This window comes from Ascaphus truei, chromosome 16, assembly GCF_040206685.1.
Source record: "Ascaphus truei isolate aAscTru1 chromosome 16, aAscTru1.hap1, whole genome shotgun sequence".
In the NCBI taxonomy this organism is placed as follows: domain Eukaryota; kingdom Metazoa; phylum Chordata; class Amphibia; order Anura; family Ascaphidae; genus Ascaphus; species Ascaphus truei.
Window position 1 is genome coordinate 28,866,693 of NC_134498.1, and position 18,419 is coordinate 28,885,111.

At 45.5% G+C, this 18,419-nt stretch overlaps 1 protein-coding gene across 2 annotated transcripts in view; it reads right to left on the reverse strand.

The window, feature by feature from the left end:
- LOC142467332 (sodium/hydrogen exchanger 2-like) overlaps window positions 1–18,419 on the reverse strand; it is a 64,447-nt gene that overhangs the window by 23,361 nt on the left and 22,667 nt on the right. For both annotated transcript variants that reach the window (XM_075572891.1, XM_075572890.1), the window contains exons 5-7: window positions 14,348–14,544; window positions 7,953–8,042; window positions 2,212–2,282 (exon numbers count right to left, since the gene is read on the reverse strand). In XM_075572891.1, coding sequence (XP_075429006.1) covers window positions 2,212–2,282; window positions 7,953–8,042; window positions 14,348–14,544 — 358 coding nt within the window. The remainder of the gene's footprint in view (window positions 1–2,211; window positions 2,283–7,952; window positions 8,043–14,347; window positions 14,545–18,419) is intronic.

The window sequence follows — 18,419 nt, forward strand, 5'->3', positions numbered from 1 at the left end:
TTCCTCCGGCCCCGCACTTATAGAGGCCCTGCCCCTGCAATCTCCCCCTTGCCCCGCACTCTCCCCCTGGCCCCGCACTCTCCCCCCGACCCCACACTCTCCCCTCGGCCCCACACTCTCCCATGGCCCCGCACTTACAGAGGCCCCGCTCTCTCCCCCTGGCCCCGCACTCTCCCCCTGGACCCGCACTCTCCCTCTGGCCCTGCACTCTCCCCCTGGCCCCGCACTCTCCCCCCCGGCCCGCACTCTCCCCCCCGGCCCCGCACTTTCCTCCCGGCCCCGAACTCTCCCCCCGGCCCCGCACTCTCCCCCCGGCCCCGCACTCTCCCCCCCAGCCCGCACTCTCCCCCCCGGCCCCGCACTTTCCTCCCGGCCCCACACTCTCCCCCCGGCCCCGCACTCTCCCCCCGGCCCCGCACTCTCCCCCCGGCCCCGCACTCTCCCCCCGGCCCCGCACTCTCCCCCCCGGCCCGCACTCTCCCCCCGGCTCCGCACTCTCCCCCCGGCCCCACACTCTCCCCCCAGCCCCGCACTCTCCCCCTGGCCCCGTGCTCTCCCCGCACTCTCCCCCTGGCCCCGCAATCTTCCCCGGCCCCAAACTCTCCTCCGGTCCCGCACTCTCTCCCCCGGCCCGCACTCTCCCCCCCGGCCCGCACTCTCCCCCCAGGCCCCGCACTTTCCTCCCAGCCCCGCACTCTCCCCCCAGCTCCGCACTCTCCCCCCGGCCCCGCACACTCCCCCCGGCCCCGCACTCTCCCCCCGGCTCCGCACTCTCCCCACGGCCCTGCACTCTCCCCCCGGCCCCGCACTCTCCCGCCGGCCCCGCACTCTCCCCCTGGCCCCGCACTCTCCCCCCGGCCCCGCACTCTCCCCCCGGCCCCGCACTCTCCCCCGGCCCCGCACTTATAGAGGCCCCGCACTCTCCCCGCACTCTCCCCCCGGCCCCGCACTCTCCCTACACTCTCCCCCCGGCCCCACACTCTCCCCCCGGCCCCGCACTCTCCCCCCGGCCCCGCACTCTCCCCCCGGCCCTGCACTCTCCCCCCGGCCCGCACTCTCCTCCGGCCCCGCACTCTCCCCCCAGCCCCGCACTTACAGAGACCCTGCACTCTCCCCCTGGCCCCGCACTCTCCCCCCGGCTTGCACTCTCCCCCCGGCCCCGCCCTCTCCCCCCGGCCCTACCCTCTCCCCCCGGCCCCGCACTCTCCCCCCGGCCCCGCACTCTCCCCCGGCCCCGCACTTAAAGAGGCCCCGCACTCTCCCCACATTCTCCCCCCGGAGCCGCACTCTCCCTGCACTCTCCCCCCAGCCCCGCACTCTCCCCCTGGCCCCGCACTCTCCCCCCGGCCCCGCACTTACAGAGGCCCCGCACTCTCCCCCCGCCCCCGCACTCTCCCCCCGGCCCCGCACTTACAAGAGGCCCCGCACTCTCCCCCGGCCCTGCACTCTCCCCCCGGCCCCGCACTCTCCCCACGGCCCCGCACTCTCCCCCCGGCCCCGCACTCTCTCCCCGGCCCCGCACTCTCCCCCGGCCGTGCACTTAAAGAGGCCCCGCACTCTCCCCGCACTCTCCCCCCGGCCCCGCACTCTCCCTGCACTCTCCCCCTGGCCCGCACTCTCCCCTTGGCCCTGCACCTTCCCCCCGGCCCCGCACTCTCCCCCCAGCCCCGCACTCTCCCCTCAGCCCCGCACTCTCCCCCCGGCCCCGCACTTACAAGAGGCCCCGCACTCTCCCCCCGGCCCCACACTTACAAGAGGCCCCGCACTCTCCCCCCGGCCCCGCACTCTCCCCCCGGCCCCGCACTCTCCCCCGGCAATCACAGTTTAAATGTTGTGGTGGTTCATTTAACCACCACATTAAAATGTGATTACTGAAGGTGGGCCGGAGAAGGGCTCGGGGGGTCTCTGTAAGCATGGGGGCGGGGAAGGGCGGGCGGCCAGTGTAAGCGGGGGGGGGGTCTCTGTGGGGTGGGGATGTGCGCCGCCAGTGTAAGCGGGGGGGGGGTCCTCTGTGGGGTGGGGAAGTGCGCGGCCAGTGTAAGCGGGGGGGCCGGTTCTGCTTATGTTACAGAGACTTCGTAAAAGTGAAATGAAACTGGCATTGTTGCTTTAAGGAAAGGAATGTTCTCGTTGTAAATGTGGGTCGATTACCTGAGAAATCTTATCCAGCAGATGTTGCTTCACCTATATCTGCACGAATAAAAATCTTACTTGTCTTTCCAGTAATATTGTCCCCAGTGTCCACAAACATCTTCCATTCCAGCATTCAGGTGATCCAAAAACTGCAACAGAAGTATTAATGTTACACCGTTAAACTAAAGCTTCTGGAGAAGTTATATACCCAATAGAAAATGTTTTATTCCCAAAACGTTTCATTCAGTTTATTGCGTGGCAAAATAACTCCCAGTCTTAGGCCCAGGTCCCCAAAGCAGCGATACGTCTTGGCGGGACTTTAACTGGACGTAACTTCATGTCACACCTGACCGCATAGCTGCAAAGGCCAATAATGTAACATTAAGTGGTGTTTTCTCTCGGAAAGAGCATAGCACGAACTATAACACTGTTAGCGGTAATGAGATGCACGTGATATGCGTTAAACTAACAGTAGCCACAAACTCTAAGAGCGCATTAAAGATTTCACCAGCAGCCATAGTGTCAGCCTCATTCCTGCGCTGTCCGTGGTTTAGCTCCATGGAAAGGTTCTGAAGTTACTGTAGCAATTTTTGGATGAAAGACAAAGCATGCCATAGTAAAACTAATGTACCAGCACATAGCATCCTGTTAAACATATTTCATTGTGTAATCTTTCTGTGCTAATTTATTATGGCAAAGTGCATGAAAAATATTTAGCCCTTTTGTATCTCTGAGATTCTCTGACTGTGTGTGCGCACTGTAGAAGAAAGAAGTGCTGCTATTATTTATATGTGGTACTAGAAACGTATGCCGTATTTTCTGGTATTTAAAGCTTGGTCCCCACTGGCTGCGGCAATGCCCAAGAGCCGCCTCTCAATGGAGCCAGGCCCACTGCGAGTTTTTCTTGCAGACCCCAAAATTGAGATTAACACTGGCGACGGAGAGCTAGGCCACGCACCCTGTGGTTCAGCCAATGAGGGCGAACCTGCCGGGTGACGTCATGGCCGTGCCCCCTTCACGCCCCCCTGTCTTTCCCCCTGCAGCTCACTGCAGACCGGGGAACACTGCTGCATGCGCTGCCAGCCCGGCAGGCGCACGTGCAGAGCAGGCAGCGGGGCCGTAGCCTAAGGCCGCACTTATAGCGACAGCGACGCTGACGTCAGGCTGCGGTCACTGGAAAAAACAAATTGAATTGACTTCCAGCGATTGGGACCAAGCCGTCGCTCCGTCCCGTTGCTCCTACTATAAGCGCACGCAACGCGTCAATGCATTTGTTTTGAAGCGACGTCGCGTCACCTTCGCTGTCGCCAGCACTATAAGCGCCCCGCGGGGGAAGAGCAAAAGATAGAGAAATAAAGCAAAAAGGATATCACTGTTCAAAGAGGCGGTAACAGAAGTAAGGGGCGGGAGGTGTACATGGTATGTTTGGGTTACCATTAATCTTTGGAAATAAATTCTTAACCCTTCACCTCCCACCCACACTGAAACAATCACGAGAAAAGTCCTACAAATCACAGGGGCTCAGCCCTCCAAGGTTCAACTCCAACGTACCATGTTAACAAACTTATAAAACAACCCACTTTAAATGAGACAGGTTTTTGTAAGAAAAATAAAGGTGTTGGTCACGCAAACGTAAAGCGCTAATTCCAGCTGCTTATATCATTTTATTAGTAGATTTTTTAACAGGATTTGAGCCGGGGATTCTCCAGCGCTGGACCGCTTTATTTTCAGCTCTGGAGACACCCCAGTTCCCGACATGCTTACATTTTTTTTGGTGCTGCTGTTCTCCAATCCCCGGGAAACAAAATGGCCACTAAACAGCAGGCCGATAAGATGCAGCTTCCTATTAGATGGCCGTGGGCCCAATCTTTAAAAAAAAAAATCAGCGTGTACCAGCGCATGAAACGGAGTATCTCAGGAACCATGGGTGTCCCCGTGGCTGAAAATAGCAAGGTTCAGCTAGAAAGTCAACAGCCATTTTGGGCGCCATTGCAACAGTGCTTATTACACATATTACTGCTTCACCTCATTCCCATACCCCCTGGCTATGTACTGGCATCTTGTAAGGTCTGGCAGATTTAAGTGGACATAATTAGTCCATAAATCGTTTTAAGGGATGAACTTTCCTGTGCTCCAGAGATTCCTGTTTGTTATAAGAAAAACCATTTAAATATTTTGAACTGCTCCATTAAGTTTAGACAGTTAGCTAGTGGCATGGACATATCCCGCCATGATAAATTTGATACCAGAAAACACAATTAAACTGTAATCTGTAAATTATTTACAAAATCCTAACTCTGACTAAAGATATTTATAAATGTTAATATTATTCAGATAACTAAGTACTTCATGGGTTTCTAATTTTTAAACAAAAATCTTAATTCTAAAAATAAAACAATTGTGGCAAAAAAATCTGGCATTAACCGTGTGTGTGCATGGATGTATGCAGGGCCGCAGACAGATTTCCTGGGGCCCAGGACTAGAGTTACGTACGGGACCCTCCCCCCCTGCCCTGGCGGTATTGCGAGCCCCCTCACCCATTTCACACCTCACAAGTCCCCTCTATTTTCCACTCTCTTCCCATGTATTACTCTCCCCTGTGTCTCACTCTTACTCCCTCTTTTCCTCACTCGCTCAATCTCCCCTCACTCAATCCCCCCCCTCCACAAAATATATATAACCCCACTTCCCCAATACATATTACAAATCCCCCCACTCCCAGAATACTTATATGTAGCCCTGGTAAGATAAGGGGCTATATTTCTATCCTCCTCCTGGCATAATCCCTATTAAGGGCAGGTCGCCAGGAGTAATCATGGATTTTCCCTACTTCTGACACTGTGCTGAGTAAGTGAAGGTAGGTTACTTGACCCTGTGTCCAATCAAGAAACACAGGGGCGGTGCCTGGAGGCTACAAAGAGCAGTGTCACTTCCTATTTAGTGTGACAAGTCTGGAACAAGTGTTCTGACAAGTTATGAGTTAGCTAGTGAGGAGAGGAGAGTGAGCAGCCCATGAGTAGAGCTGATAGGAGATAGTGAGGTGGACCAAATACCTCTCACCCTGCTTACGGAGTGAGGGAAGAGCTAGCCCCACTCTGGACGGCCCTGAGTCCAGAGTGGAGGCAGTGACCATCCTAAGGGTGAACAGCTAGTAGTCTGTGTATATTAATTGTACCTGACTGCTGCTGATGCTGGAGACAATAAAGAGTCTGCTGTTAAAAAGGAGCTATTGTGTGAGACTGGAATCTCTCATCCCTGGGAGGGTATTTCTGTGGTAGGGATTCCACCCCGTAACCCTGGGGCTTACTACAGATGGAGGCGCTGCACCATTGAAGAAGAATGAATGCATCCACCCCAGAAACCTGTCCTGTTGTCCCCCATGTCATCGCGGGAGACTCAGGCCCTCCTGTTGCCAGCAGGTATACACCACACTAAGACATGTAGCCAGACCACAGAACACCTTAGGGGGCCCGATCTGTGATTGGGTGGGGGTCCATGGGTTACATATTAAAAAGCCCCCCACACCCCCAATACATGTTTAAAAGCCCCACACTCCCCCAATACATTTTTAAAAGCCCCCCACTCCCCAATACATTTTTATAAGCCCCCCAACTACCTTTTTAAAAGTCCCCCACTCCTCAAATACATTTTAAAAAGCCCCCCACTCCCCCAATTAATTTTAAAAAGACACCCACTCCCGCAATACATATAAAAAAGACCCCCCCCAATACATATAAACAAGAGCCCACTCCCCCAATACATATTTTAAAAAAACAGACTTACCTTGTGGATGGTCTGCGGGGAGCCCGTCCAGCCGGCACTGCAAGTAGGGTCCGACCTCTGGCCAGGCCCGGCTGCTGGTCCTCTCGCGGCCCCGGTTCTCACTCACTGCAAGCTCGATCCCTCAGTTCCACACTGAGCTGGCACACACCGGGCCTCCTTCCATGCCATCACCCGCCAGATGCTAGGCCAAGCCTACTTATAGCGCGCTAACGTCACAAAGGCCCGTCTGCGTGGGACAGTGATAGAGGCCTGCATCTGAGAGAGCCGGGGCCCGGCAGCTGCGCCTGGCTAGTTTCGGCCCACGTTGCACCACCGGCCACCGGGACCCCCGCCATCACCGGCCCCGGGACAACTCTACCTTCTGCCCCCCCCCCTCTCGGCGGCCCTGGCTGTATGTGTATGTGTGTATATGTAAATGGTTTTGAAGCAAAAAGTGGCACTGTGTGCTCATTTACATGTCATTTCCCAGAATCCCTTGCTGCAGTGGAAGGGCTGTGTGCTGGGTGATAATGGTGAAGGCGGGGTTGCAGACCTGTCTAAGACATGCAAAATGAGCATACAGTAATATTTGCTATATGCTTTGCTGTGGAGGGTTTTTGACACTTTTTTTTACCCACCATAACTATATATATATATATATATATAATGCAAAGCAACACCCAGCACCCTGTATTAATGAAAAATCCAGGTGCTAATCCCATAGGTAAGAATAATGGAGATATTACCAGATTGGGGTCCAGTAATGAGGAGACAGCACACCAGGAATGATATTCAAAATGATTCTGTATTGTAGACAAATACGGGCACCCCAGCCAACGTTTCGGTCTGCAGAGAGCAACCTGCCCTGAAGAAGGTCGCTCTCTGCAGACCGAAACGTTGGCTGGGGTGCCTGTATTTTTCTACAATACAGAATCATTTTTAATATCATTCCTGGTGTGCTGTCTCCTCATTACTGGACCCCAATCTGGTAATATCTCCATTATATATATATGTATATATATAATGTATGTATCTATATAGAACCTATACCTTTATATATAATGTATTGCTTTAACCTTTTGTTATTCTTCCCAATATTATAAATAGCTGGCAGATCCACTAAGGGTGAAACACTGTACATAAAATATTCCAATTAAACAGAAGCTGCAGGTCAGTGGTTTAATGGTAGATATTTCATTCCACGTGGGAAATGAGCCAGGATCAAATGAATTTCTCTTGGACTCTTGCACAGCTGCAGTAAGGAGAAAAGAAACCACCTCGGCTTTGTGAAGTGCAGCAAACCCACGCACTGATCAACACAGCACATAACAGGACGTAAACAAGAAGAGACATTATGTTCCCTGAACTTAATGAGTATCCTAAAAGCTAATTGTATAGAAAAAGCAACAGCCATTGTACATCTCATTAGCATAGGCTTAATGCCCCGTTATTTTCCATTAACGTGATGGTAAGTCTGGGCGTTACTCCGACTCAGACCCCAATATAAGGAGGGGGAAATAACGCTGGAAATAATTATTTGCTCGTTAACTCATGCTTAACTGTGGCGTTACTCCCATCTAGAAAGTAATGTTTCAGGGTTTGGATGTGAGTAACACCAAGTTTAGGTATTAAACCTAACTAACGAAACGTTAAGTCCCCGCTCTGACATCAGCAGGCCTTAGTGGATAAACAATATTAGGGTAATGTCTCATTTGCATGTCATTATAACTAACGACCCTACAAGTCAATGTTCTTTATGTGATAACGGGATTTAGCGTTGTGTTATTGGCCCTAGAAGACACACTGTTGCGCATAACGTTACCTTGCGTGACTTAATGGCGCTTTGTGGATATGGGCCGTAGGATATGGGCCATAGGATATGGGTCGCAACACAATGTAACATTCACTATCATGTTTCAACGAATAGCTAGAGAAACATCGCCTCTTACTCACTGGACACAAACCATATAGAGTTGCTTTATACACAATGTTTGAAAGGAAGGTTTATTAAGGAGCTTATAGACCCCAGCATACCTCAAGCATTACAGAAAACTTACCCGAATATGGACCTGTTCACTAACAGTAGCGATATTTTTGTTCCTTTTTTTGACATCCAATAACTCCACCAGAGGACGAATTGTCATCCCCTAAATTGTACATAGAAATATAAAAGGGCAATGTCAGGGTCAATATAAGGAACAGATTCCCATCAAAATCACTATTAAATGTCATTGACTTTATTTTGGTGTAACAAAAAGGGGTGTGTGTGTATACTTCATCCAAATCCAAGCTGAAGACTACACAACACATCTGGTAAATACTATCAAAAAAAGTATATTAAGACATAAAAGAAAAATCCAACGTTTTGGCGCCACTCAGGGCATCAGAATGTTTTCTCCCTGCGTCTCTTGGATTTGGGTGATGTCTAATTCCATATTATTCCGTAGGACACGTGGACTCGCCAATATCTGTTTAAGTATTTATGGTGTGCTATCGCTTTTCATTTTAGTGCGTGTATATATTATATTTTTATATATATTATGGAACCCCTCTGTTGCCACAGTCTATTTGTGCGTTGACAGGCCAGAGTCCATCCTCCCTTAATTACAGGATACTTTGAATTAAACCAGACGAGACTTGTGTATATATTAACTGGTGATTTATGACCCCTGGGCGACTTTAACCTGGCGGCCCTTACTCTTATACAAAAACTATATATACAGTGTATATACTGTATATATATATATATATATATATATATATATATACACACACAATATGCAACTTACTATAAACAAGGACACTGCGCTATTGCCCATTTTATTAGTCCCAGTGTTGGATGTAGGAGCCATTAAGGCCCGTCTTCTCGCCAGCACTGCGTGGGATCTCTTATCTCACATAATGTTTCAGTCCTGCTTGGGATGTTTTTCAAGATACATATACATATTTATGTACTTATTTTTGTAATATATATATATATATATATATATATATATACGGTTTGGCACGTTCGCAGGTTTGAAATCCAAGCGACATGGATTCCTCGCTTGATTTGAACTCAAAGTCAAGCAGTTTGAGAATTGAGCGTTCGATTTGAAATGCAAGAAAGACTCATCCTCAGATTCGTTTTTTCTGTTATTTTTAACTCTTTCTAATAACATTATCCATAATCCAAAACCGACAAGAAAAAAACCCAGTGAACAGCCCACAGTTGCATTTCTCTCTTGGTAACCAAATTCAGACATTTAATTAAACAATTCCCCAAAATACTCATTCAGTACAAGTGCTATTATTGAACTGTCCAAGTTTAAAGGGTTGCTTAAGGAATACATTCCTGCAGGAATTTTCCCTTAACTATCTTACTTTTAGCTTGGGCATGACAACATTGAGTTGTTAGGCTGCACAAAAAGCCTGCCTCAGCCCTGAAAATGTCCTTTATGAAGCTTGAACAGAAGGTAGCCACTCACTCACATTAACCTTTGTCACCGCCACACTGGCTCTGCATGAGCAGACCAGCAATGTGGACTGTTCTTTTCAATTCCTAAACCCATATTTGCATCTTAAAACATGTCAATCCAAACCTTCCCACTGCCCAAAAGTCTCAGTTCCCAGGGTCTACTAAAAATACAGTAGTAGGTAACATGGGTTACAATGAATTCCAATTCATGCTGTTGGAAGAATGCATTTTTGCACGATGTAATCACTTTTGCACTTGTACTGATGCCTATTTACTACTCTATGTGCTCACAATAACTGGGCTTGTTCCCTGCCATGGAGGGGAGCTTCTGGATACAGAGGGGCCCTTTGGTATAGGAGATCTTCATTGGAAACTCATTGTTTGAGTAACGTTGGGGAAGTTGGGTTTAGCCTGTGTCCTGCACAGGGACAGTGAGAAAGGAGTGGTGTGGTCTGAAGAGAGATTACTTGGCTGAAAACCCAGTGCAAGTTATCACCTTGGGAAAAAGACATTATCTTACTGTAACACAGGCATCGAACATTAGATTGTAAGATCGTTGGGACAAAGATACTGAATAACACAAAAATATTAATTAAACATCTTGTAACTTTTGGCACACAGGAATTATATGACTGTTTGAGATTGGATGGTGAGCATTTGTCCTTTAATTTTCCTAAAGTTAGGAGAAATCTCTGAATAGCCCCATGAGACAAAGGAAAATATGAAACACTGCATATCAAAACTTGTTAAACGTGAAATGACTATTTCTATTTCAAAGATAAGACTGCTACTTGTAAATGTTGTCCGGGGTGCACTGTGTTTTAATATCACAGTTAGTACGGGGTGCACTGTGCTTTAATATCACGGTTAGTATGGGGTGCACTGTGCTTTAATATCACGGTTAGTACGGGGTGCACTGTGCTTTAATATCACGGTTAGTACGGGGTGCACTGTGCTTTAATATCATGGTTAGTACGGGGTGCACTGTGCTTTAATATCACGGTTAGTACGGGGTGCACTGTGCTTTAATATCACGGTTAGTACGGGGTGCACTGTGCTTTAATATCACGGTTAGTACGGGGTGCACTGTGCTTTAATATCATGGTTAGTACGGGGTGCACTGTGCTTTAATATCACGGCTAGTACGGGGTGCACTGTGCTTTAATATCACGGTTAGTACGGGGTGCACTGTGCTTTAATATCACGGTTAGTACGGGGTGCCCTGTGCTTTAATATCACGGTTAGTACGGGGTGCCCTGTGCTTTAATATCACGGTTAGTACGGGGTGCACTGTGCTTTAATATCACGGTTAGTACGGGGTGCACTGTGCTTTAATATCACGGTTAGTACGGGGTGCACTGTGCTTTAATATCACGGTTAGTACGGGGTGCACTGTGCTTTAATATCACGGTTAGTACGGGGTGCCCTGTGCTTTAATATCACGGTTAGTACGGGGTGCCCTGTGCTTTAATATCACGGTTAGTACGGGGTGCACTGTGCTTTAATATCACGGCTAGTACGGGGTGCACTGTGCTTTAATATCACGGTTAGTACGGGGTGCACTGTGCTTTAATATCACGGTTAGTACGGGGTGCACTGTGCTTTAATATCACGGTTAGTACGAAGATTCAACATGTACAGCATATAGAGCCATATGTACACAAAAGTGGATTCCATGAGACACCTTCCATTCTGAAAGACCCCTTACTCCCCCATTCACTTGACTGGGCCCTAACTTGCAATATTTACTAAACACATTATGGAAGGTGTCTTATGAAGTTAAAACACATAGTGATGGTAAATATAACACATAGTGATGGTAAATATAACACATAGTGATGGTAAATATAACACGCAGTGATAGTAAATATAACACAGTGATGGTAAATATAACACATAGTGATAGTAAATATAATACATAGTGATAGTAAATATAACACATAGTGATAGTAAATATAACACAGTGATAATAAATATAACATAGTGATAGTAAATATAACACAGTGATGGTAAATATAAAACATAGTGATAGTAAATATAATACATAGTGATAGTAAATATAATACATAGTGATAGTAAATATAACACAGTGATGGTAAATATAACACATAGTGATAGTAAATATAATACATAGTGATAGTAAATATAACACAGTGATGGTAAATATAACACATAGTGATAGTAAATATAATACATAGTGATAGTAAATATAACACAGTGATGGTAAATATAACACATAGTGATAGTAAATATAATACATAGTGATAGTAAATATAACACATAGTGATAGTAAATATAACACAGTGATGGTATATATAACACATAGTGATAGTAAATATAATACATAGTGATAGTAAATATAACACAGTGATGGTAAATATAACACATAGTGATAGTAAATATAACACAGTGATGGTAAATATAATACATAGTGATAGTAAATATAATACATAGTGATAGTAAATATAACACAGTGATGGTAAATATAACACATAGTGATAGTAAATATAACACAGTGATGGTAAATATAACACATAGTGATAGTAAATATAATACATAGTGATAATAAATATAACACAGTGATGGTAAATATAACACATAGTGATAGTAAATATAACACAGTGATGGTAAATATAACACATAGTGATAGTAAATATAATACATAGTGATAATAAATATAACACAGTGATGGTAAATATAACACATAGTGATAGTAAATATAACACAGTGATGGTAAATATAACACAGTGATGGTAAATATAACACGTAGTGATAATAAATATAACACATAGTGATGGTAAATATAACACAGTGATGGTAAATATAACACGTAGTGATAATAAATATAACACATAGTGATGGTAAATATAACACATAGTGATAGTAAATATAATACATAGTGATAATAAATATAACACAGTGATGGTAAATATAACACATAGTGATAGTAAATATAACACAGTGATGGTAAATATAACACAGTGATGGTAAATATAACACGTAGTGATAATAAATATAACACATAGTGATAGTAAATATAACACGTAGTGATAATAAATATAACACATAGTGATAGTAAATATAACACAGTGATGGTAAATATAATACATAGTGATAGTAAATATAACACAGTGATGGTAAATATAATACATAGTGATAATAAATATAACACATAGTGATAGTAAATATAACACAGTGATGGTAAATATAACACACAGTGATGGTAAATATAACACATAGTGATAGTAAATATAACACATAGTGATAGTAAATATAATACATAGTGATAGTAAATATAACACGTAGTTACAATAACGATCTGTACTGTATATTGGTGTTTTACATTATTTGATGGACAGTGGAGCTGGTAGCTATGGAACTCCTCTTGAAATGTTCCTCAATATCCATTCTCTAAGTATAACAAGTCACAGACTGATACATGGGCAGTGGTTGATAACATTGATCTATATTATAGCATTTTTGAGGCTGGTGAGATGAGGTAACATGATATTCTATAAAATGCTTAGTTTGTGACAATGGTAAAAAATAATGAATGACGCTTATCTAGTGCAGAGATCTAGAGGTCATATTTGTCCGTGAGAATTGTGGCCTCTGTAGTTTCTTCATGGATATAACTATGCACAAGCTCTTAATACCTCACAGGTCTCTTATTGAGACGGATTGGAGCTTAAGCTAAAGAGCCATACTCTTTTGTAACATGTTTGTGATGGCAATTGCAACTAACGATTAATTAATGCGGTTGTTAATTATGGTGGAGACTCGCCTCAATTGTAGACATGTGCACAAACATGTCAGAATAGTTATACAAATAATGGCATAATGATAACAATTTACCAACAAAACAACGTACTTTCTTAGCAGGTTCGAAAATGGAAAAGTATTCCTGTTGGGTTCATTAACTACTTCAGTGCTGGATGGATTGCATTGGATTTTTAGGATAGACTTATCCACTAACTGGGCCCAAGAACAGGAATTCAAAATGAGGTTTTAAAACACGTATTGGTTTCCACGTCTTATACTTTATATATTAGTTTATAAAAGAAATACTGTTATATTGTAGAGGAAGTGTATGAAATGTGTTTTTACAAATGTCTCTTAACAACAACACACACATGTCACATGGTGAGCCTGTTAGGGGGGCGGTCCCACTTAGCAGAGCCAAACAATATCTGTTCTTTTCTGTCCCTGATCACATACATCAGTGTGACAGTCTCTAGTAATGATCTATTTCGGAGAAATAGTGATACAGAAGTAATTTCCACGAGATCTCAACAATGGCCACTGGTTTTATAAAAGAAATGCTTTGTGTCTCCCGTTAAGGCACCTCTGCGATTACCTTAATTCATAGGATAGGCCTCCTCCCTAGGTCTTCCCTAACAAAACAAAGTACGTATTGTGTATTATATATGATATTTGTTATTGTGCTTTTCTTCATGAGATTTTCAGGCCCCAAATGTACAAAACCATTAAACATATATTGCATTTTGAAATAGCAGCTAAATAGGATATAGAGCATGTTCTATAGCTCAGAATATGGTGCACAGTTAACTGTTAAAGTAGCCAAAGAGGCAACAAGTGGGTGGTTATGTATTAATATAATCGAAAGATCGACAGTACATCAAATAAGTAATAGCCACTACATGGTGTACCAACCCTGGACAGCGCTTTGGCCAAGATCCGCAAAGCTCTGTTAAATCAGGGCTCATGTAACGTGATGGGAAATCGATCTGTGGCCCTGATAACACACACAGCTAATCTATTATTAGGAACTCACATTTAATACTTTAATGTCTAGTCAAACATAACCATTTGTTGTCATGTCTGATACGTTTCATGCAAGTAGACAAAAATATTTGTTCAGGCTTAGACCAAGGGCCACAAAAAATGGAGAACAATTTGAGCAAGAGACATTGAAATTGTTATGTCCTATTAACATACAGTAAGTGCTTACTCATTTGAAAAATATCTACTAACCTGGACAAACACTGTGAAAAGGATGACCACGGTAGTTGCCGCTATAAAGAGCCGTTTTTTCGGAAATTCAGGGAGCAGAAATACAAGCGAGAAACAGATGGCTCCCCGGAGGCCTCCATATGCAATAATGAACTGGTCCTTTCTGGTGATGGAGCTCACCGAGAACGTGTTCAGAATACATGTCAATACAAGGACCCCTATAATAAAAAAGTGACATGAAAATTCAGTGAAATCTGTCTAGTAAAAATAGCTGAACCCCCTTATAACGCTGTGCTTGGGGTCCAAAGAATCACATGCGTTATAAGCGGATCGCGTTAGAAATCATACACAATTGTATGCATTGTACAATAAAGTATTTAAGATACCAATAATCGTGCTGTAAAGTATTCATAAATACGAAAATTGGGAGCCACGCTTGCATCGCGTTATAAGCGGATCCGCGGTGTAACTGATCGCGTTATAACGGGGTTGAGCTGTATTTTTTTTTTTTAATAAACATAAGGCGCAATATAGAAACTCAAAGTTAACTTGAAGTGTCTCAGCAAAGAGGAACAGTTGAACTGAATCAGTGTGACACACGATATGAAAGTCCTGATGAAAGTAATCCTGAAAATGATAGAGAAAAGCCAAAATGGTGAAGCACTGCAAGACGGTTATGTTAACAAGCAATGGTGAAAAGCTACTTACAATGTAGCAGAAGTTGACAGCATTTCGGATACAATCCCAGCCACAATGGGGACTGCGGATGGCGGCGTTTCTGCCTCCCCGAGTGCGTCTTATGCTTATTTACAATTTGTATCTTATTGTTGGTTTTTGTGTAGAACCTTAATCATTGTGGCAGCATATTTAGACACTATTATCACACACACACACACACACACACACACACACACACACACACACACACACACACACACACTATACAGTAAAGTGAAACAAGAGACTAGCTGCACACTATTTACTTAATGTAATATTTAAGTGTAGGATAGGGATATCTAGATCCTTTACCACAGAAACTGGAGGTGTGAGCACCAAGTATTATATTTATTTATGAACTTCAAATACAAACTCTTGCCTATCTATTTGTCAGCAGAATAATTGCTTCAAATGTTTATAAAGTGCAGTCGCCTTGCAGGTCGTGATACCATTTAGCGGACGACATCAGAGATGAAATAGTAATGTTCAGAGCTTTCACACCCTCGTAGGATTCTCCTTGAAGTGCATGCTACAAAGTAACTTACAGCCATTAAAAGGTATCACAGACTGCAAGTGATCTGCATTACTCCAGGGACCGTACTGGTACTGACCTTTTACCCTCTGTCACACTTCAGTTCTATGGGACAGGACCGGTTTATGTTGTTAAAGAGATAAGAAATAAGGGGGGGGGGGAGAATAGGGGTTAGAAAGATATATTCCGTTTGTATCCAATAGGACCCCATGTTCAGAATACTGTAATGTTACCATCCCCAATTCAGATTTCCAATATTGTTCAAATTTATTGAAGGTGCATTAATTTGTATATAATGTATACCTTGTTCATTTATGTAACTGTATTTGTAACCATGTATTATTTTGTTTTACTCTGTGCCCAGGACATACTTGAAAACGAGAGGTAACTCTCAATGTATCACTTCCTGGTAAAATATTTTATAAATAAATAAATAAATAAATTTGCATGAATATCGGCCCTAAATAAGTAATATGAAGTTGTCCGTGTTTGTTAACCCGGGGTTGCCAACTCCAGGTATCCAGGATATCCCTGCTTCAGCACCGATGGTGCAGTCAAAGATGATGCCACTGATTGAGCAACCTGTGCTGAAGCAGGGATATCTGTAAAACCTAAACTGTTGGTTGCCCTGGAGGACTGGAGTTAAACTTATGTGCATTTCCTTTTGTTGTTTTTGGCCGGTGAAATTTGACCAGCTTATTTTTCTACTCTGATCTACTCTAATTTGCAGAATATGTATCTAAGTAATGTGCTACTCATTCCCTTTCCGTCAGGAAACACACCTTTTAAGAAGTTTAAGATACAATGGCACACTAGACTTGCTACAGTTTAAATTGGAGAGTAGCTGCGTTAGGCTATTTTACCAGAAACAACGGTAGGTTAATCATAACACCTACTGTATGTGTTAAATCAACAGTGCTAAAGCCTTACATTGTTATCAGATCATTAATTCAGCATTTAAAAAAAATGTAAATGTCATATACTGTGATGGATTATTCTTAAAAAAAGGTTATTTTAACTATGGCCACTTTTGCTGCAATCATCCTAATTTTCCATAGACACGTCAACATGTTAAATAATACAGGTAAACCCCGTTATAACGTGACCCGTTATAACGCGAATCGGTTATAACGCGGTTTTCAAGTGGCTCCCGTTTAAAAAAAAAAAAAAAATTTTTTTTTTTTTGCACACTGCACACACTGCACACTCTCACTGCACACACTGCACACAGCACACACTCTCACTGCACACACTGCACACTGCTCACTGCACACACTGCTCACTGCACACACTGCTCACTGCACACACTGCTCACTGCTCACTGCACACTGCACACACTCTCACTGCACTCACTGCACACTGCACACTGCACACACACTGCTCACAGCACACTGCACACACTCCCAGCACACACTCCCAGCACTCACTGCACACACTCCCAGCACACACTCTACACTGCACACACTGCACACACTCTACACTGCACACACTCTACACTGCACACACTGCACACACTCTACACTGCACACACACACTCCCACTGCACGCACACACTCCTACTGCACGCACACACTCCCACTGCACGCATACACTCCCACTGCATGCATACACTCCCACTGCACGCACACACTCCCACTGCACGCACACACTCCCACTGCACACTCCCACTCCCACTGCACGCACACACTCCCACTGCACGCACTCCCACTGCACGCACTCCCACTGCACGCACTCCCACTGCACACACTGCACACTGCTCACTGCACACACTGCTCACTGCACACACTGCTCACTGCACACACTGCTCACTGCTCACTGCACACTGCACACACTCTCACTGCACTCACTGCACACTGCACACTGCACACACACTGCTCACAGCACACTGCACACACTCCCAGCACACACTCCCAGCACTCACTGCACACACTCCGAGCACTCACTGCACACACTCCCAGCACACACTCTACACTGCACACACTGCACACACTGCACACTCTCACTGCACACACTGCACACAGCACACACTCTCACTGCACACACTGCACACTGCTCACTGCACACACTGCTCACTGCACACACTGCTCACTGCACACACTGCTCACTGCTCACTGCACACTGCACACACTCTCACTGCACTCACTGCACACTGCACACTGCACACACACTGCTCACAGCACACTGCACACACTCCCAGCACACACTCCCAGCACTCACTGCACACACTCCGAGCACTCACTGCACACACTCCCAGCACACACTCTACACTGCACACACTGCACACACTCTACACTGCACACACTCTACACTGCACACACTGCACACACTCTACACTGCACACACACACTCCCACTGCACGCACACACTCCTACTGCACGCACACACTCCCACTGCACGCATACACTCCCACTGCATGCATACACTCCCACTGCACGCACACACTCCCACTGCACGCACACACTCCCACTGCACACTCCCACTCCCACTGCACGCACACACTCCCACTGCACGCACTCCCACTGCACGCACTCCCACTGCACGCACTCCCACTGCACACACTCCCACTGCACACACTCCCACTGCACACACTCCCACTGCACACACTTCCACTGCACACACTCCCACTGCACACACTCCCACTGCACACACTCCCACTGCACACACGCACACTGCACAAACGCACACTGCACACACCAGACACTCCCAGCACTCACTGCACACACACTCACTGCACACACTCTCACTGCACACTGCTCACAGCACACAGCACACAGCTCTCACAGCACTCAGCTCTCACAATACACTCACATGTCAGCAGCCCACCCCTCCCCTCACATGTCAGCA